The sequence below is a fragment of the Rhamphochromis sp. 'chilingali' genome (genome assembly GCF_963969265.1).
Source record: "Rhamphochromis sp. 'chilingali' genome assembly, chromosome: 20".
Lineage (NCBI taxonomy): Eukaryota > Metazoa > Chordata > Actinopteri > Cichliformes > Cichlidae > Rhamphochromis > Rhamphochromis sp. 'chilingali'.
The window spans coordinates 24,782,604-24,801,380 of NC_137947.1; the positions used below are offsets into that span (position 1 = coordinate 24,782,604).

General features: G+C 37.0%; 3 protein-coding genes across 10 annotated transcripts in view; 2 read left to right on the plus strand and 1 right to left on the minus strand.

Annotated features, from left to right (window-relative positions):
* slc8a1b (solute carrier family 8 member 1b) overlaps positions 1-18,777 on the plus strand; it is a 155,113-nt gene that overhangs the window by 58,954 nt on the left and 77,382 nt on the right. The gene's annotated exons all lie outside the window — the stretch shown is intronic.
* Positions 4,402-13,433, minus strand: LOC308388607 (uncharacterized protein). Of its 5 annotated transcripts, XM_080869433.1 has the most exons (13): positions 12,514-13,433; positions 11,647-11,793; positions 11,436-11,545; positions 10,785-10,909; positions 10,193-10,603; positions 10,016-10,102; positions 9,473-9,609; positions 8,959-9,018; positions 8,417-8,655; positions 8,156-8,303; positions 7,397-7,506; positions 6,897-6,956; positions 4,402-4,894 (listed from the first exon to the last, which is right to left on the minus strand). In XM_080869433.1, the coding sequence occupies exons 7-13, from the start codon at positions 9,561-9,563 to the stop codon at positions 4,853-4,855; spliced, it is 750 nt and encodes a 249-aa protein (XP_080725559.1). In that variant the 5' UTR covers positions 9,564-9,609; positions 10,016-10,102; positions 10,193-10,603; positions 10,785-10,909; positions 11,436-11,545; positions 11,647-11,793; positions 12,514-13,433; the 3' UTR covers positions 4,402-4,852. The 5 variants fall into 5 exon arrangements, with proteins under 5 accessions (XP_080725559.1, XP_080725558.1, XP_080725556.1 ...); XM_080869432.1 differs by lacking the exon at positions 4,402-4,894 and having other exon boundaries at positions 5,953-6,956; positions 9,485-9,609; XM_080869430.1 differs by lacking the exon at positions 4,402-4,894 and having other exon boundaries at positions 5,953-6,956.
* LOC308388606 (uncharacterized protein) lies at positions 11,904-17,785 on the plus strand. Its single transcript, XM_080869429.1, has 3 exons — positions 11,904-12,331; positions 14,154-14,255; positions 15,354-17,785. Exons 1-3 carry the CDS (start codon positions 12,002-12,004, stop codon positions 17,478-17,480), a joined length of 2,559 nt encoding a protein of 852 aa, XP_080725555.1. The 5' UTR covers positions 11,904-12,001; the 3' UTR covers positions 17,481-17,785.

Here is an 18,777-nt window from a genome sequence, read left to right on the forward strand (position 1 = left end):
GGCAATAAATCCTCATGGCACATTAACCTATTTTGTATTGTATTGTATTGTATTGTATCTTTATTTGTTTCAGACATATAAAACAAAAAACAATATATACACACTACATATATTTTCATTTACAGATACGAATATATATGTAGATATACACACACACACGTATGTGTTCAGATAAACAAAAAATATATAATGAAATAAAACAAAATCGTCTGACATAATGTAACAATGTTTGGTCTGAAAAGGAGTAGGAAGAAGTATGAACATACTTATTAATTCCTACCCCTGCTCAACATCTTATTGATCCCACATAATTCACCTAATTCCCATCATCACATACTCCACACGATACACGAGGAGAACCTATATAAACTTGGCTACCGTGACTGATATAATTTGGATATAATTTGATATTTTTATACATACAATGGGTGATCATCTTTATCGGTATCATATTCTTCCAAAATCAGTTTTCGAAGTTTTTTCATGAACTTACTAATTCCTGAGCATTGCTGTAGATCTATAGTAAAACTATTCCACAGTTTTACCCCATAAATAGTGACACAAAAGGTTTTAACCTTTGACCGTGCTTTAAGAATCCTTAGATTCAATTTCCCCCTCAATTCATAGTCTCCTTCTCTGTCATAGAACATCCTCTGTATATTTCCTGGTAACGTATTGTATCTGGCCTTGTACATAATTTTTGCAGTTTTATATTTTATAAGATCCATAAACTTCAGTATTTTTAATTTCAAAAACATGATGTTAGTATGGTCTCTAAATCCTGCTTTATTAATCATCCTGATTGCTTTTTTTTGAATTTTACATATTGGTTGAAGTGCAGTTTTATATGTGTTTCCCCAAATTTCCACACAGTATTCCAAATATGGCAATATAAGTGAACAATAAAGTACCCGGAGTGATTTGGAAGGCAAAAAATATTTAACTTTACTTAGTACGGAGATGCTTCTTGACAGTTTGGCTTGTATATGCTTTATGTGAGGTTTCCAGCAGATTTTGTTATCTATTATCACACCCAGAAATTTTGTATCCGAAACTTGCTCTATTTCAACATTGTTTACTAATAATTTTGCTCCTGCATCTTTTTTACAATTTCCGAATAACATAAATGTAGTTTTTTCCAAATTTAATGATAGCTTATTTCTATCAAACCATGTTTTCAGTTTAATCATTTCTTGTGTGACAATTTCCAAAAGCTGATGTAACTTGTATTATTACAAGCTGTTTAACCATGGGGAAAAACTGCAGGCATCTAAATAGGAAAATATGCACAACTAGCCTTCTACTGTTTTTGAGATCCTTCTGGTCAGCTGGATATGTAGCATTGCTACCTGTCAGCTAAGCATACTGGAGCAAAGGGTAGGAGACTAAAGATAGACTCAGGGGAAATGTAACCCTGCCCATGTGGCTACATTCTGACACTTCCCCATAAACACAAAGAAAGAGGAAATCCCAGCTAAGGTTTGATTTAAGTAATATGTGACAGTATAGGTCCTGCCACACAGCCTCTGCTGTCATCTTTTATTCATCTGCCACTCAGCAATTTTGTATTTCATATCCATGGTTGAGTGGAAGTGTCTGTGTGCAAGCATATGTTGCCATATAAAGGGATTTAGAGGATAATAGGTTAATACCTATATTTGTGTAGTTTGTAAAGCGTACATTTTGAAGCTGAAGAAGATGTTTATGGTGGAATAGCTTTGCTGTGCATCTCACTTGCATCTCAGGAGCCACAACTACAATGTGCTGTGGGTAATGCTGGGACTAATGGGTCCTTTTTGGTGATTTTGATATATTCAAATAAGTTTAGCTATGGTAAAATATCTTTATTTGAGTGATTAGGTTTGCATGTTTTTGTGATAAAAAGCATAATGAAGTGATGTTTATTCCTAGTTGAGTTATTTGGTATTAATTTCATGATTCATTTCTTGTTAAATCAAAAACGAAAGGTGTCATTCAGCTTGATGGGAAATTAAATATGCATGCATACGTGTGTGTGTGTGTTGGGAACGTGACAAATGTGCATGGAGCAGCTCTAATCAGTGGAGACTCGATGGTTCAATTAAGTGACCAATCAGAGCAATCAATGGAGAATCAATTAGCTACAAACCAGCTCAACTGTCTAGTGTGTTGCATGTGTGTCAGCTTGAGACATGCTAAATGAGGTTAAAAGCTACTTTTAGAAAGCAGAGCATTTGGATAAATGATTACAACTTCTTGATTGCTGGATAGTTTTTTATTAGATAGTGCACGTGTGTGTATATTTGGACTCGCACCATGTCCAATTAGGTCCATGACAAAAAAAAATGTTTGAAAGCGGAAAGATCCTCTAAAATCATAGCAAATGAAACACACCACATTCCATAGTACTGTCCTTAGCTGCACTCTGAGATTTGGAAAAATTGACACATCCATCTACAAAATGTGCAGCTGGTTCCAGCTTTAAATGATGGATGGCTGAGAGAGATCTGTGGGATCTGTGGTCGGTATAATGAATGTTTCACAAGGAGCATGTCTGAACTGGTGTATACAGAATATGTGTGAGCAAGAGAGAGAACACGTTTCAAGGATATAGAATTATCTTTAAATTGAATTCATTTATCATTAGCTCCATACTCTGTCACTGTCTTTAACTTTTACCTTTTCTTTGTGGTTAATTCTTTCATCTGTAAAATATAGTTTTTAATCCAAGGTCCCTCCTGGTGTCAGCCCTTAATGTTACATGCATTCAGATGTAGAAATTGGTAGGAAGACTGAAAGCTGACCCCTTTGACAGTAATAACACACCAGGGGGAAATTGGTGTACAAATTCAGCTGCAGTTCTGTTTGTTAGAGTATTGCTTTGATCAGTCAAGCTGTCCCCATTGTTGAAAGTACACCTTCGTTCTCATCACATGCTCTGATGGAAGCTGTTTGAGGTGCATTTACAGCTGAGTTATTAGGATTTTCTTACTCGGGACAATCTCAAATACCTTGGAGATCAGCAACATAACAAATCAGGAGTTAAATTAAGTTCTATAACGTTGGGGATTAACGACTGATTTGTAAGTATTTCCCTGCAAATCTCTGTAAAAACCTTTCTGTGAGTAGGAAAGAATTTGGTGGTATGACAGCTGATGGGGCTTGTCATTGAGAATCATATCTCAACTGAGCAGATGTTTTTTTAGTATTTTTATGGTCTCTTCAACTGACTCAGTTTATAACCTCTCTCTAAATTCCTTCTATTTTCTGCCCCAAGTTAATCACTATTGATCATGTATTGATGTTTCCCATCCATCCGTCTTTCCCTTTCTTTCTTCCACATGTTTGATAACCAAGGTTTCATCCCCCTCTCTCTTCTGTCCCCTTTTTAATTTCTATTACCATCTCTTTTTTCCCTCTAGGCTTCCAGTTTAGCCACTCTCTTTTTCTCTTTCCCATCCTTGCATTGATGTTCCTTTTTTCTTGCCTCTTCCTCTGTCTTTTCTCAATTGTCAGTTCCTATTTTGCTGTCTTTGTTCTTCAGTCCTTACCCTCTTGTACACTTTCTTTTCAGTCAGTGGCTTGATCTCATTCCGTAGCTCCATCTTTTTGTTCTGCTGTCCATTTTTTTGTCTAGCCTGTAAAAAGTCATTGTTATATGTGTTTTGTTCTTTGTGTCATTACTCATGTATTAATTCAATACATTCTTGTTTTTTCTAGTTTTCATTCAGTCACTCAGCCTTCCCTTCACTCTTCCCAGAGGCCCTCTTGTCTTTAAGTAACTGATCCCACGGTCTTCCTGTGCTTATCCCCCATCTCCGTGCCTTCTTTTAGTTTTTCAAATAACTCATCTTGCTTTCTCATCTATCCGTTCACCTTTCTGGTCTTGGATTCGGAGGTTTGCCTCACCCTCTCTCACTCTCCGATCCTTCCAGTCTCTGTTATCCTTAGTGCAATGAATAACTCACCCCCCACCCCCCACCCCTGTGCTTTTGTAAAGCCTCCGGTAAATGTTGATTCTGTTCCCTTTGCGCACACTTTTCTTCCTCCTACGGGTTTCTCTTTCTCTTCCCATTGCATACTGTCTTTCTCCCATCCATACCGAGCAAAGATTGAATCAGCAAGGAGTGGGAACAACTGTCAGACATCCTCTTTCTCTTTCTCTCACTCTCTGTAAAGCTCAGGAATTTAAGAAGAATTTTATTGATTGTCCCTTTAAGGCAGCATTTCCAGTTGGAAGGGTGTGCATGTGTGTGCATGTGTCGGTTTCAACACTTGCAAACAGTTTCTCTGAGCATTGCATTATTTGACCTTTGGGTGAATTTGATGGGTCCTCCACTCAGATTGAAGATTGTAGCATTGTATTCACCCATGTTAATGGTTCAGACAGAAAATTTTTGTTCCTGTTGCTTGTAACAGAAGTACAAGAGCAGGATTTGATGATATACTGTAATATAAAACTGTACCACAATAGAAGACTATATCTGCTTTTGGAAAACAACTACGTCCTATAAAGCAAAGTGCACAGTTGTTTAACCTGTTTGCTTTTTTCTGCTTGGCGTATTTTATTAATGCAGTTGAGGTCCTAGGCTCCAGCATGTGCACTCAGCATTGACACTTGGTTCTAAATGTTTTTAATGTAGGAATATATGTGATTTTTGCCGTTGCCTTTTTTTCCATTTCTTCTTTCACACTCTCTCCTTTCATCTTCATATCGTTCCCTCCATATCTTTCTCCATGCCATGAGTAGGCGGAAATCGTCGGAGGTGAGAAATGAGAGAGTGTGAGTGTGTTCCGGTAACTATGACAACCCTTTCCTTAATTGGCCAGTGGCCTGGTAGAATGATTGGCAGCTGTTGTCAGTGAGGGCTGTTCATTCAGACTGGCAGCCAGGATGGATGGGCCCAGATGGGTCCTTCAAATACAAGGAGAAGAGGAACAAGAAGCAGGATTTAGTCTCACTGTTTCCAATTTGAGCCTCGAAATCAGTTGCTTGAGAAAATGAAGCACAAGTTGTGGCTGATTAGGGGGTTGCTTGGTGTATATCTCACGTCTTATGCACAGGTTTGTGGCCATTTACTGCACATTTCTTTCTAGATAAACACATCAAAAATGACACATGAAATTATTGCTCTAATGTGTTGGTGGAAAATAAGAATGTAGTATGTTGAAATCCCAAAAAAGAGGAGGTTGAGATGGATAAATAGCACAATAGGTTGGAAACAGCAAAAAAATTTAGGTGAGATTTTAATCAGATAGAAGCATCAGTTCAGAAAACACTTCCATGTACTGCTCGAGAAGGCATTAACAAGGCTTTCGGTGTATACTTGTGATTTATTTTTCTCTTGTATATTGATGTGGAGCATGTAATTACAACTATTATGTTTGTGCTGCATTTATGTGTTTAATTCATTCATATTCATGAGTGTCTTGAGAGTACACTGGAAAAAATGGCCCTCCAAAAACAAGAAAAAAAAACTTAATACAAGTTATTTTTTGCTTGAAATAAGTGAAAAAAATCTGCCAATGGAACAAGTGAAAATTCTCTTGACAAGATTTCTTGAAATAAGACAGTGAATCAAGCCTTACGAGATCTTGAAATTAGCTGGAAAAACTCATTCTTAGCTATATTTTACTAGTGTTGTGAAGTTTTTGTGTCTCATAATAAGTTTGTGGTGCTCAAAAGTAGTATTTTCACCTCAAAAAAAGCATTTTTTCTATAAACCTCCCAACATCATCCTCATTGTTTTCAGTGTATATAACTTGTTTTCAGTTCTAAAAACGTGACACCCATCTAGATTTAAGTCCAACACCTTACTTGAAATAAGATTAGAAATTGGCATTTCGAGACAAAATGTACTAAAGTTAGCATTCTTTTACTAGTATTAGGCAATCTTTTTTGTAATAATTCTCTATTTCTAGTGCATTTACCCCATATTCAAGACTTTTACCTACTGCTTATAAGACAAAAAAAAAAAAAAAAAAAAAAAAAAAAAAGAGAACTATAGACTTCAAAAGCAACAACTTTATTGATAAAACCCCATAAACAGAGGGGACTACATAAAAGAAAGCCATTTTGCAGTGACTTTTTCCCCTGCCCAATCTAACACTAAACACACCTGTAACATATGTGCATTGCACAGGCAAAGTACAGACAAACACTGCTAGGCTAAAACTCCTCAACCTGTAACGTTTATTATTACAAAGTGCTTTTAACATGAACATTTGACCACATTCTTCAAACAATACCATAACATTATCATTAAGGATGCACAGTATTTGATTTTTCAGCTATATCTAATATTTTACAGTTGTACTAGCCAATACACAATAAAGCAATTCTTACTTTTATACCAAACTAGTCAGTCTCAGCTTAGTCAATTTACTCTTTCACAGTAGAGCCTATTTTCTGAATAGTCCTCTGTCTAAACTCATTAAAAAAAAAATAAAAATCTTAAAATTAACTAAAAGCGAGGCTGTCTGCACTGCACAAACCAAACACAAAATGCCGGCATGTTAGCCAATATTATTGTGCACCCTTAATTATAACACTGGGCTAACCTGACCAAATTACAAACAAAAATCAATCACAACCAACATGGACTGTAGTAGCCGTGGAAGGAGAGAGGAAGTGCTTTCCTATAGTCCATCTGACCATATTGGCTTTACTGGCCAATAAAAGCAGTCCACTCAGCCATGCTCTTCTTGTAAGATGATGTGAGATCTCTCTCATGGATTTTGTCCAAGAGAACCTCCGTCTGTATGACGGAAAGCAGAGTGGCTACACACTTTGGGTATGTAAGGTGAAGGGTGTAATAGTAGGCCATAAGGTATAAAGCACCCTCGGTAACCAAGTCTTTTGGAAACGTGGTTATTGACACATCTCCTACCGCTAGGATGCAGTTGGATGGACTCACAATCAGGACTTGGCAGGAGAGAGGACGTTTCATCAGATAGGTATTAGGGTCTTCTTGGTCCTTTAACACATAACACGGACATACTTTTGTAAGGATGATGCACTTTTGTTTCAAACACATAACTAAAGCTAAATTACAACAAAAGTTGAGGTTCTGAGAAAACACATCTGAAATTGCTACTTTTAATTATTCTCGATGGAATTACTGTTCACATCTGTCCAGCCTTCCTGAAAAACAGAAAATCAAGGCTACATTTAATTAGGTGTCATTGAGGTGATAAAAATGTGCTACCACGTAATGCATCCATGTTTGTATTTACTGGTCACAGAGATCTAACCTGTGAGAACCCTCATTCCAAAAATGTGTTTTAGGTGCCTTTTGAAGGCTTAGAACATATAATATGTGAATATAAAATACTTTGGCACTCATCAGAAGAAGCATTTTTTAATACCGTTGTCCCAAAAAGAACAAAAACAACTACTACATTTTACACAACTCACCTCAAGGACATGCACCAGAGCCTCACTCGCATCACGTGCCCTCTTTGGAGGAGCAGAGGTGGATGGGAACAGTGATGGCAGCACATGTAGGATCTCAAGAGCCTGTTCAGCTATACAGAAGAAAGAATCATCATCTCATTACCACACTTAAACAAAATCCTCAAGATCAAAAAAAACAAAACAACAACAACAAATATTTGGCCAGTGACAACCATCGTGGATTGAAAAGGTGAACAACAAGACACTAGCACATGAAAGTTAAAGCTGTAATCCATAGTTTAAACTTGTCACAGTAACCTAAAAAATGCTAAATGGTGTAGATAATTGTTGTATACTGTGTTTACAGTAGGCTAATATGACTTATGCTTGAATGCTAACTACACCTACATTGACTTACATTGCATTAATGTTAGTCTGTAAAACTTAATGCTGAGGAGGGGAGGGGGAACAAAAAGGGATTTATCTTACATTGTATGTTGTGTAGTGAGCCTACACAACAACCTTTTCCTAAACCGGCCTGTTGGTTTGTATTTTTAGCCTTTTGTAGCGTTGAGTCTGTTTTCCCTGCGCGTAACTAGTAAAGGTGCGGCTTTCAGCTCCTTCAAGAAGGAGAGGGGGGGGTGGGGGATTAGGCCTTTAAATTTTCAAATTCTCCTCCTCCTGTCCTCAGTGACATTACTTTAAGCATGTTAAAGCAGTAGTCCGTAAAGATCCAAACTATACTCTGATGACCAATAACACCAAAACATCATTGCTTACCTTTATCCATTCCCATTGGGGGCTTCAGCGTCTTTTTCCATACACCAAAAAACTGCACCTTCTGGCAGAAATCTTGCCATCTTCCCTTCAGTTCATTGATGAAGTTGGCATTTTCTTTATCCAAAATGCGATGAAGCTCCTCCATCACCTATAAAATATTCAGCATACCAATACAAACATGTCAATGCATCACTGAGGAGCAAGAAGTTGGTATGATAAACATTGTTTGGCTTGAATCACATGGATTCAACAATGACTTACATGTCCAATGTCCTTGAAGCAAGGATATGCTTCTAGAACCTTTTTGTGTCTGTCCTCCTCGCGAATAGTATTTGAATCAATGAATGCTCTTCTGGCTGAAAATTCCAAATCCAGGAGCTGAGAGACATCCTGCTGGTTTGGGTTTTTTCTTTTAAACAAAGTTTGTAGGGTCTTGTAGTGTTTGGCCAAGGTTGCTGGACAGTGGGTGTCTGGACTGTTGATATCTGCAGGCTTGTTTGCTGCAAGACACAAAATTACATAAACAATGTCTCTCACTTTAAAAAAAAAAATCTGTCATTAATTATGTCATTAAAATGACAAGTGTCTATAGACTATACTTTAATGGAGTTAAATCTTAAAAAAAAAAAATACAGCTCTGAACTTAACTATTAAATACTTATTCATTTTTCAAAATATTTACCATGTAAATGCCAATTTACATATGGTCATGCAATCATATACAATTATATGTAGGCACACAAGTGCACCCCTATAAAGATGTGCCCACACACACACACACAGCGGCAGTTGGATGGACTCACTATTAGGACTTGGCAGGGTAGAGGGTTCTTCTTCAAGTAGGTTTTGTGCTTTCCTTTTTCCTTAAAGACATAGCAAAGAGATATTTTGTGTCAGGGTAATACACTTTAAAAATTAGTTTGGAACCTAAATTAAAAAACAGTTAAAAAGAGAAAAGCCTCTAGTGAGGCACATTGTTTTTTAAAAACATTACTTTACAGGATATACTGAGTGGTTAGAGACAGTGATGTTGCACAGACTTATACTATAAACACACCACAGTACCAAACTCTTTAAATTTATAATATACTGGCTTTTATTAATACCAATACTTTATTAACATTAATTTCCACAGAAATGTTAACAAACTGATGATAAAACAGGAAAAATGTGATGTAGTTATCATTTTCTGATGACCATTTTAAAGCCTTTTACTTCCGTCATGTCAGGACTGCCATCTTGACTCAACATGCAGGTATATTTGTTTTATTTTTTTATGATGACCACACAGTTTGTAAATGTAAAGTTGAAACTCACCTTCTAACTCACTTGTTTTACTGGCCGACTCTGGGCTGCTCCTCCCTTCTGTGGACAGATCCAGAATGATTGTTGAGTCACTTGAATCCATTTCTTCTACGTCACTTGGCTGATCAAGACATCGCCTCTTGGCAGAGCTGCGAAGATTAGTCAGTTAATCAATTAGTTATCAACTATAAACTCAATCAATTCATATCTTTATTGTATAGCCATTTTCATATATACAAAGTGTAACACAAAGTGCTTCTTCCTTTCATGCTAAAACAGGTGAGGAAACTAAAGGCAGGTCACCAAATACTTGATTGATCACATTGGATCACTTCTTTCTTTCCTTAATAAAATGCCCAAACATGATTTTAGCTTTTTTGTTTGTCCTCTATCGTTGAAATTAAAATTGTCAGGTTGTGGACAAAAGAAGACTTTTGGGGAAAAACTTTCACAACTTTCAAACATCGTACTGACTAAACAACTTATCAATTAATGAGGAAAATGAATAACAGAATTATCATAGTTAAAATTAAAATTAATTAGTTGCAGCCTTACCTCTTTGAATGTCTCCCATCTGGAGTGGCTTTTTGGGGGGGATCTCACATTTTGCAGTCTTTTGTTTAGCTGTGTGTACACAGTAACCTGTATAGGACATTTAATACATTTTTCCAACCACTACTAAAATGTCCAACATGAAACACTTTGGTATTGAAGTGGATGCATTTCACTTACCCATGTATTCTTGATGCCTTGGTCCTGTAGCATAGGGTAGTACTGCACTATTCTCTTTGCCATTGCTGTAATTTCTGGTTTTGATGGGTATCTATGCGATTCTCCATCCCCTTTTGCCCTCAGGATTGCAATCATACTAGTCATGGTGTTTCGGATGAGCCGACATCTGAGCTCCTTTGACATTTTGCAGCTGCGCTCTTCACCTTTCTTTGACAACTCAAAGTATTGTTGGCGGACTTGCTCAAGCTCAGTGTCAGTGTGCAATACATATTCTGGATAGAATAACTTCACAACCTTTTCAGAACTTGTGCATTTTGAAGCAGTTGCATTTACAGTAGTGGATGTCTGTTGCTTGGGTGACTCATTAATGGAGGAGCTGGTTGAAGATTTTGAGTCATCTTGGCCAGATTCCTATAAAATAAATAATAATGAATAAAAGCAAAACGCAATTTGTGTGTGTGTGTGTGTGTGTGTGTGGAGAGGGGGGAATAGTGAAGAGCCATTCAACTCTGCCCACGGTTAAACTAGTTGTAATCGGACAAAAACACGACGATGCCAATTTTAAGTGGTGGTGAGTGACTGGGAAACTGACCTCCAGTACATCCTGACAGGCACGCCAGACAGCTTTTCTCCGTAAAAAGTTCTCTGGGCCTGGGAAAAGATCCTGCAAGTCTTCACGAGACAGGGTGCCCATCATTCCCTCGCTGATGTTTGCAGCTATTAACACATTGGAAGAAAAACATAGCAAGATGAAATTATGCCCTACAAAGGAAACTGCATGAGAGATGAGACTATGAAAGTTGACACTTCATTAAAATTGTGTTGAACTGAATTTTTATCCAGCTTTAGGTATTATTAAAGGAACTGAGCTTTTTGGAATGTAGTGGAGTACAGTTACTTCTTTACAAATCTACTCAAGTAAAAGTGTAAACTATAGTGCAGTAAAACTACTCTTAAGTACTTTTTTCCCCAAAAGTTAATCAATTAAATGTAAATTGGTAAATGTTACTGAGAATTATCCACCTCTAAGGATGAATAAATACACTTGCATAAGTAAAACAAATAACTACAAATGTTCCTAAAATGAGGAAATGATCACATGAAATGGAAGGTAAAAAAATTACTTAAACATCATCAACGACATTATTTATAAAATAATGTAATTTGCACACTTCCGTGTTCATACACCTATGTAAAACATAAGTCCATTTAATCTGTTTAAAAATAAATTTGCATACATTACCCTTTAAAACCGACACTGTGACCTCATCCAGTCCTTCCATGCTGTTAGCCTACTTAGCACACTAGTTAGCTTTTTTTGGCGTTAGCTTGCCTCGTCCAGTCACTGTTCGGCTGCAACGTTACACAATATAAACACACCAAAACATTTAGAACTTTCGAAAGGAGTGTAATATGTACAAAAAATGAGCACTGTATAATACATTTTAACTTACTTCCAATGAAACGCGAATGCAAAGAACTCTGGGACAGTAGTGGCAGGCACGTGTCTACATGAACTTAAGATGTCCACCAGATCATTCACGACAGCCAGAAACGAAGTTCGTCTTCAATTTGCCTGACATTTCTTTGGCCCAAAAATCCTAAAAGGATGATTGATTGGTTTTTAAACCAAACAACTGTCTTTGTGCATTGCAAAATAACGTTAATTATTATAGGTTAGTAAAATTTTTTTTTTACTTTATCCCCCACATTTACGACAATTTAGCAGGCGCGTTTAACCATGGTAACGAGTTATTTTACGGCACAACTGCAGCCCGCGCTACCGAATGAAACATACTAGCTTCCAACATGACTTGGCGTTGCTTTATATGCTACGTGTTTGTAGCATTGAGTCTGAGACAACTTTTGAGTCACATTAATACCATGCACAGCCGCAGCCCTGACTTTCGCGTGGTGTGTGGAATTGATGGCTGTCCGAGTGAGTACAGAGTATATAACTCTTTCTACTATCACGTAAAGCGGACACACGCGCGTCACCTTCTCGGAGTGGAAGCGGATGAGGAGGATGGATCAACCCGCCACGGTTTACCTGGAGCAGGTGAAAGGACGGCCCCAATCAACCAAACTAACGCCAGTTCTTCAGTAACTGACGAGGGCTCAAGCATCCCCGCACTAACGGTAAGTTATTTTAACAAAAGCCAGAGAAACGAGCTGCAGAAGCTGTAACATAATGTTAGCATTTACTTTGGCTGATCCAAGTACGTCCATTAAATGTGTTGTTTTTGACAGACTCATGTTGTACTTTTATTTTAACAGTGATGAGTGTCGAACTAGTTGTTTCGCTAAATTAAGTAACTCACCTGAAACGTAAATGAGAGCTGTGGCAGAAACGCAAAGCTGCAGTCTTGTCAGACTGTTTTTTTTTTCAGTCATCCGTTCGTTCGCTCCGGTGAATGCATCCAAACTTTGCAGAAAGTCCTATTAGTTTAAAAAAAGTTGATATATTGTTGAAATACGTGTTGAAATCAGCTGGTAAAAGTCAGTCAGCTAACTGAATAGGTCGCTATCATGTTTACATATGTGTTCAAGGTCAATTTAAGCCATGTCCACACGTACACGGGTATTTTTGAAAATGGAGATTTTCCGTTTTCGTTTTAAAAAATAATCCCGTCCACACGTAAAGGCAGAAATGAAGGAAAACACTGCTAGGAACATGCCAAAGCAACAGGTGGCGATATATTCCTAACCGTGCAGAAATGTTGGCCAATCAGAAGTCTAGAAGCCTCAGTGGGAAAAAGTAAACAAAGCTGGGGCATAGAAGCAGAACCGAGTCGTATGTGTGGAGGGACAGTAACTGTGTGTGTATATGTAAGCATTTAAACAGTGCAGAGAGTAGAATTAACAGTAACAGTATTGTAGAAATTCATTTCACCGAAATAATAACGTGGCGCACAGTGTGACGTCAAAAAATGAGCACACCTTTGACACTGCGTTTTCTCCATTTTTCTGTCCACACGTAAATGCAAAAACGGAGTTTTAGAAAATATCCACCCTGGCCGGAGTTTTTAAAAATCTCCGTTTTCAGTGACCAAAAACGCCGTTTACGTGTGGACGAAAGGTGCAAACGCATAGAAAAATCTGCGTTTTCAAAAATACCCGGGTACGTGTGGACGTAGCCTAAGAGAATGACTATTAGGCAAAGCAAACCAAAATTACATGATTTGTTCAGAGTTACTGTCAAAAAAAAATTTAAACACACAAAAAAATACTCATCTTCACATTAATAGGAGCATTATAGTCAATATTACTTTTATTGTCAGTATTGGTCATTTTTTTTAAAGGTGAAACTACTAAATATAACATATTTCAAATTGTCAGTAACTTGTCCAACAGTAAATAACTGACATAACTAATTACTTTCATACAAACCAATCAGTAAGTTATTTTGTATATTTTTTTAAATGAGTAATCAGTTATAAATAACTATTTGCATTTCTGAAGTAACAGTAAGACTACTGACAACATTAACTGTTACTTTTTTTTCTAAAACTATCTTTTGTTTTTCTTTTCTTTACCTTTTTTTCTTAGTAACTCAGGAGGTTATGTTTTTGGTGGCATTTGTCTGACTGTTAGCAAAATAACTCAAAGTTATGGACAGATTTTAAATTTTCAGGAAATGTCACAAATGGGCCAATAAACAAGTAATTCAATTTTGGGGGTGATCAGGCATGATCAAGGAATTTAAACTATACTGTACTGAACTCTCCATGTGCTTTGCTAGTCTTATTAATCTATTATCAAGTACTGCTTTGTTTGTCATTTTAGTTGTCATTTTAAAAGCTCAAATTAAAGACATCAGTCAGTAAAAATACATCTACCTTGTACCTTATGGGCATGAATCTAGCTAACTAATGAATGCAATATTGTTTGGTGATTGCTACCTATCAATGCAATTGTTTATTTCTGTTTTAATAGATATGTTTTTGTTATTCTGTTTCAGAGTGGATTTCAAGAAGATGGAGAGGGTCACCTGAATCTTGACATTTATAAACATGCAACTGCATTTCTTCTTCAAGCCAAGGAAACCCATCGACTGACACAGGTAATTTATGCCATTAATTTTCCATTGAATTAATAATAATAATAATAATAATAATAATAATAATAATAATACATTTTATTTGAGGGCGCCTTTCAGAAACCCAAGGACACCTTACAAAAAACACAATTAATAAAAGGAACAATAGTCATAAAAATAAGTTAAAATTACAAAACAGAGCGTGACAACAAATAAAATCAGCATTAAAGCGAATAAGCCAGTTTAAACAGATGTGTTTTGAGCTGTGTCTTGAATGTAGAGAGGGAGTCAGTATTTCTTAGTGCAGGAGGAAGAGAGTTCCAGAGCCGAGGAGCAGAGCGACTAAAAGCTCTGTTCCCCATAGTAATGAGGTGTGAGGACGGAACAGTAAGATGAATGGCAGATGATGATCTGAGAGGGCGGGAAACAGTGGTGATATGGAGTAGGTCACACAAATATGAAGGAGCAGTTTTATGGATACATTTGTATGTAAGAAGTAAGATTTTAAAATTTATCCTGGCTTCTATGGGCAACCAGAATTGTATTTCATTGTTAGAGAACCTAAAAGCAATATGCTTAACTTATGCTTAACAGTGCTCAAGCTATAACTTGGGCACTGTTCAGACCTGGCATCTTGAATGATCTGATCATAAATGGACAGCTATAGGTATGTGAGTGAAACACCTGACATTCGAATGTGTCTCCATGTACTTCATGGGTGACCACTCAGATCTCACTCCCCCACTATATATGGAAATAGACATGTATGTTGCATCCAAAATCTGCCTATCACTATATTTCCTTAGCATGAGCTAAGAATAGAGACAACATAATACACACAACACAAATTTTCAATTTGCATTTCCACCTATGATCCGATTCCTCAAAATGCATTATAATTAAGTGAAAACAAGGTTTTAACGTTGCATAAGGCAATATTATTCTTTACAAAAAAAATTTGGGTGGTGGGGGTAACTTATTTTGCTCATTGCATCTCACTAACTTTATGTAACTGAAGGTTTCATTTTTCAAAAATTGTGTCTCTCTGAGTTTGCATGTTGACTGTGTTCTCATATGAATTTTGTAATTAAGGATTTTCCTTTGTTTTTTCCTCTTCCACAGAGAGCTGTTAACCACATCGTGAGTGGAATCCAGCAATATCAGGCCGTATTATTGGAGCACCTAAAACAACAAATGAGTGACATGATTGAGAGACATTCTGGGGACCTGGATCAACTAAAGAGTGATGCAGTGGGGGTATTTGACCAGTTTGTTGACCCTTTCACTTACATTGCTTCCACCCATTTGCAGGACAAGACCATCAAAGAACTGTTAAAACCAGTTGAACCAGAGATTATTGTCACAAAACAAACAGTCTGTTATTCGAAGCGTGGAGACTCCAGAGTTCTTGCCATTAAAGACCATTGTTTTCATTACATACCGTTGGTGAAAAGTTTGGAGCAGCTGCTATCACATCCAAGAATGCTTGCAATGATTGATGAGAGGCCAAAGCCATGCAAGGATGGCTTTCTTCATGATTTCATTGATGGAGACATTTTTAAGTGGCACCCACTGTTTATTAAAGTCCCTACAGCATTACAGTTGATTTTATATACAGATGAAATTGAACTATGCAATCCTCTTGGATCTCGGGCAAACAAGAACAAGCTGTTATTGATTTATTACACCTTAGGTAACATCAGCCCTAAGTACAGATCAAGACTTCCTGCTATTCGTCTGCTTGCCATGGTAAAATCAAAAGATCTTTCCCGTTGTGGTATAGATGAGATATTTGAGAGGATTAACCGTGACTTAATTGAGCTGTGTGATGGTGTCCAAGTTGTCACTGCAAGTGGTGAGAGGACAATTCATGGGGCACTCATATCTGTGTGTGGAGACACTCTAGCTCAGCATGAAGTGGCTGGATTTAAGGAAGGAGTGGGTTTTGCCTACAGTAAATGCAGGCACTGCGAATGCCACTTTGAAGACATGCAGGAAAAATTTAATGAAGATTTTTTTGTTAAAAGGACCATGGCCAGTCATAACAGGCAATGTAATGACATTGAGAAGGCAAGTACGGACTTTCTGAAAGACAAACTAAAAATAACGTATGGTATAAACAGGAGAAGCAAGTTAACAGAATCTCCTCACGTTGATATAATCAATCAAACCCCACAAGACATCATGCATGTTATTCTTGAAGGCGTTGCCCCATATGAAATCAAATGTGTTTTAAAGAATCTTGTGCTTTCAGGGCAAATGAACTTAGATTCATTCAATAGTGCAATTTTGTGTTTCCCTTATTCTCCTGTTGATGTGAGGGATAAGCCTTGCCCCATATCTGTCAGTACGCTGTCATCAAATGACAATAAATTGAAACAGTCAGCTGGGCAGATGCTGGTTTTGTTGAAGATCCTTCCATTTCTTATGGACAAAATTGGAGAAAATCATTACACACAAATGCTACGTAACATGTTAGAGATCATAAAAATTCTGTTTTCACCTATTATTGCTGTCTCAACTCTCTCCAGATTGAAGCTTTTAATAGAGCAGCATTTAAAACATTTCAAACAACTGTTTCCAGATGAAAATATTATACCTAAACAGCATTATTTACTGCATCTTCCTTCTCAGATTAAGGCTCTTGGTCCTACAGTGAGGCATATGTGTATGCGTTTTGAGTCAAAACATTGTTTCTTCAAGCAGTGGGCTCTGAAAAGTAGTTTTAAGAATATTTGTAAATCTCTTGTGAAGCACAACCAACTTTATGAATGTAGTCAGAACGTGCATGAGAAACATCCCATTTTTTCAAGTGAAGTCGACATGGGTCCAGCCAAAGAGGTGAAAAATGTTCATTATGTAGAAGGCAAGATTAAAGACTTCATTGAGCAAGTTGAACATGTAGTTTCTGTACAGTGGATTATGCTACATGGAAATATACATTCATGTGAAAAATCTTTGGTTATTTCTGATGTCATAAATGATGCTCCAGAGTTTGCACTTGTTAAAAACATCTATATTGTAAATGCATCTGTGTATTGTTTTGAATGCCAGCCTCTCTCTACAGTTGGGTGGAATGATCAATATTTAGCTTATGAGGTAGAAGTTCCCTGTCTAGCTCAGGCAAATATTTTTGTGGATGCTGGAAATCTTGTTGATTATACAGCATACCACTATGTAAACTTTAATAACAGCAAGTACATTCCAGTGAAGTATGATCTAACTGACATCATCAAACATTATTCTTGAGTCTTTTGTGAATATGTGGGCTGAAATAAGGTTTTTAAAGACTGGCAAAAAAATTGTTCTATTTACTTTTTATTTTACTTTTGGCGCAATCTGTTCAGTGAGGGAAACAATTTCAGTGTTTTGCCTCTTTTTCAATGTCACATTGATATGGTTTGACTGGTATGTAAGAAAAATAAATACACTGTGCTTAAGATACTAAGACTCATAATAATGCAATGTTGGGCATGATATTAACCTGCAGTTCTCAATAAAGTAGATTTGATGTCCTGATTCAAGTTAGGTCTATTTCTTGAAACAAGATGATACATCTTTTACAAATAACACAGCAGCTTAAAACGTTTATGAAATTCCAAAAAAGCTTGTTTCGTGTGAGATATGACTCAAAACAATATGTTTTCTAGAGTTTTTCACTTAACAAGATATCCAAGATGCACTGTCTAAAAACAAGTTCCTATATCTCACTGAAACGTTACTCTTTAGCTGATTATGGCTTATTTTAAGTGTGATTAGATATTTTGACTTGAAATAAGACAAATATACTTGGTAAGATTTTGAGTTTTTGCAGTGTAGTGTATTTGCACATGCAATTTTAGAGTTGATAGCGTTTTTCTCTGCCTCTCAAAGCACCGACCTGCTGTCTCTTGATCATTTTCTTTTATTCAGGACAAAAAGGGTATAATTCAGATCTCTCTTGCATGCTTTCCAAATTGTTGTAAAACCTTCATTTATCTACTTTGATGCACAAATCACAGTTTCCAGTCTCACTGGGGGAAACATTTGATGCTGCCTTTTTTTTATCCCATTCAAAAGTTTGTGGTAAATGTTCCAAAATATAACTGATGTCTTACGTGCACATTATGATGTTGATTTGTGTTTCAGCAAGACCTAAAATTGTGTGATTGAACAAACTAACTTATATTAAGCATTAAAAAAGGACCTTTGCATCAGTGTACCACCAAGCTGTTTGCTGTACAGTCTTACACGGGCTGTTTCACATGTGGGAATGTTAAAACATGACTGGCCAGCCTTTCATTGTGTTCTGCTGACTAACACAGGCCCCTCACACACACACACACACACACACACACACACATGGAAATATGATTTTCCAGCCAAGGAAGGGCAGACAGAGCCCCCCAAAAAAGATGTTTTCCTCTTAATCACTCTCCTTTCTCCTTCTCTTCCTCTGACTCACAGTTTTTTTCCTTTGCTATACTTCACACAATCTTTTTTCTCACTCCTGCTCCCTCTCCCACACGCACCTAGTCCCTGTGTATGTCTCACTCTCTTTCTGTCA

Coding starts and splice junctions, on each gene's coding strand:
- LOC308388607 (XM_080869430.1), bottom strand. CDS start 9,563: ATGGATTCAAGTGACTCAACAATCATTCTGGATCTGTCCACAGAAGGG. Junction 9,019..9,472: donor TAAAACAAGTGAGTTAGAAG/GTGAGTTTCAAC, acceptor TATGTCTTTAAG/GAAAAAGGAAAGCACAAAAC. Junction 8,304..8,416: donor GCTTCAAGGACATTGGACAT/GTAAGTCATTGT, acceptor AATATTTTATAG/GTGATGGAGGAGCTTCATCG.
- LOC308388606 (XM_080869429.1), top strand. CDS start 12,002: ATGACTTGGCGTTGCTTTATATGCTACGTGTTTGTAGCATTGAGTCTG. Junction 12,332..14,153: donor CAAGCATCCCCGCACTAACG/GTAAGTTATTTT, acceptor ATTCTGTTTCAG/AGTGGATTTCAAGAAGATGG. Junction 14,256..15,353: donor AAACCCATCGACTGACACAG/GTAATTTATGCC, acceptor CCTCTTCCACAG/AGAGCTGTTAACCACATCGT.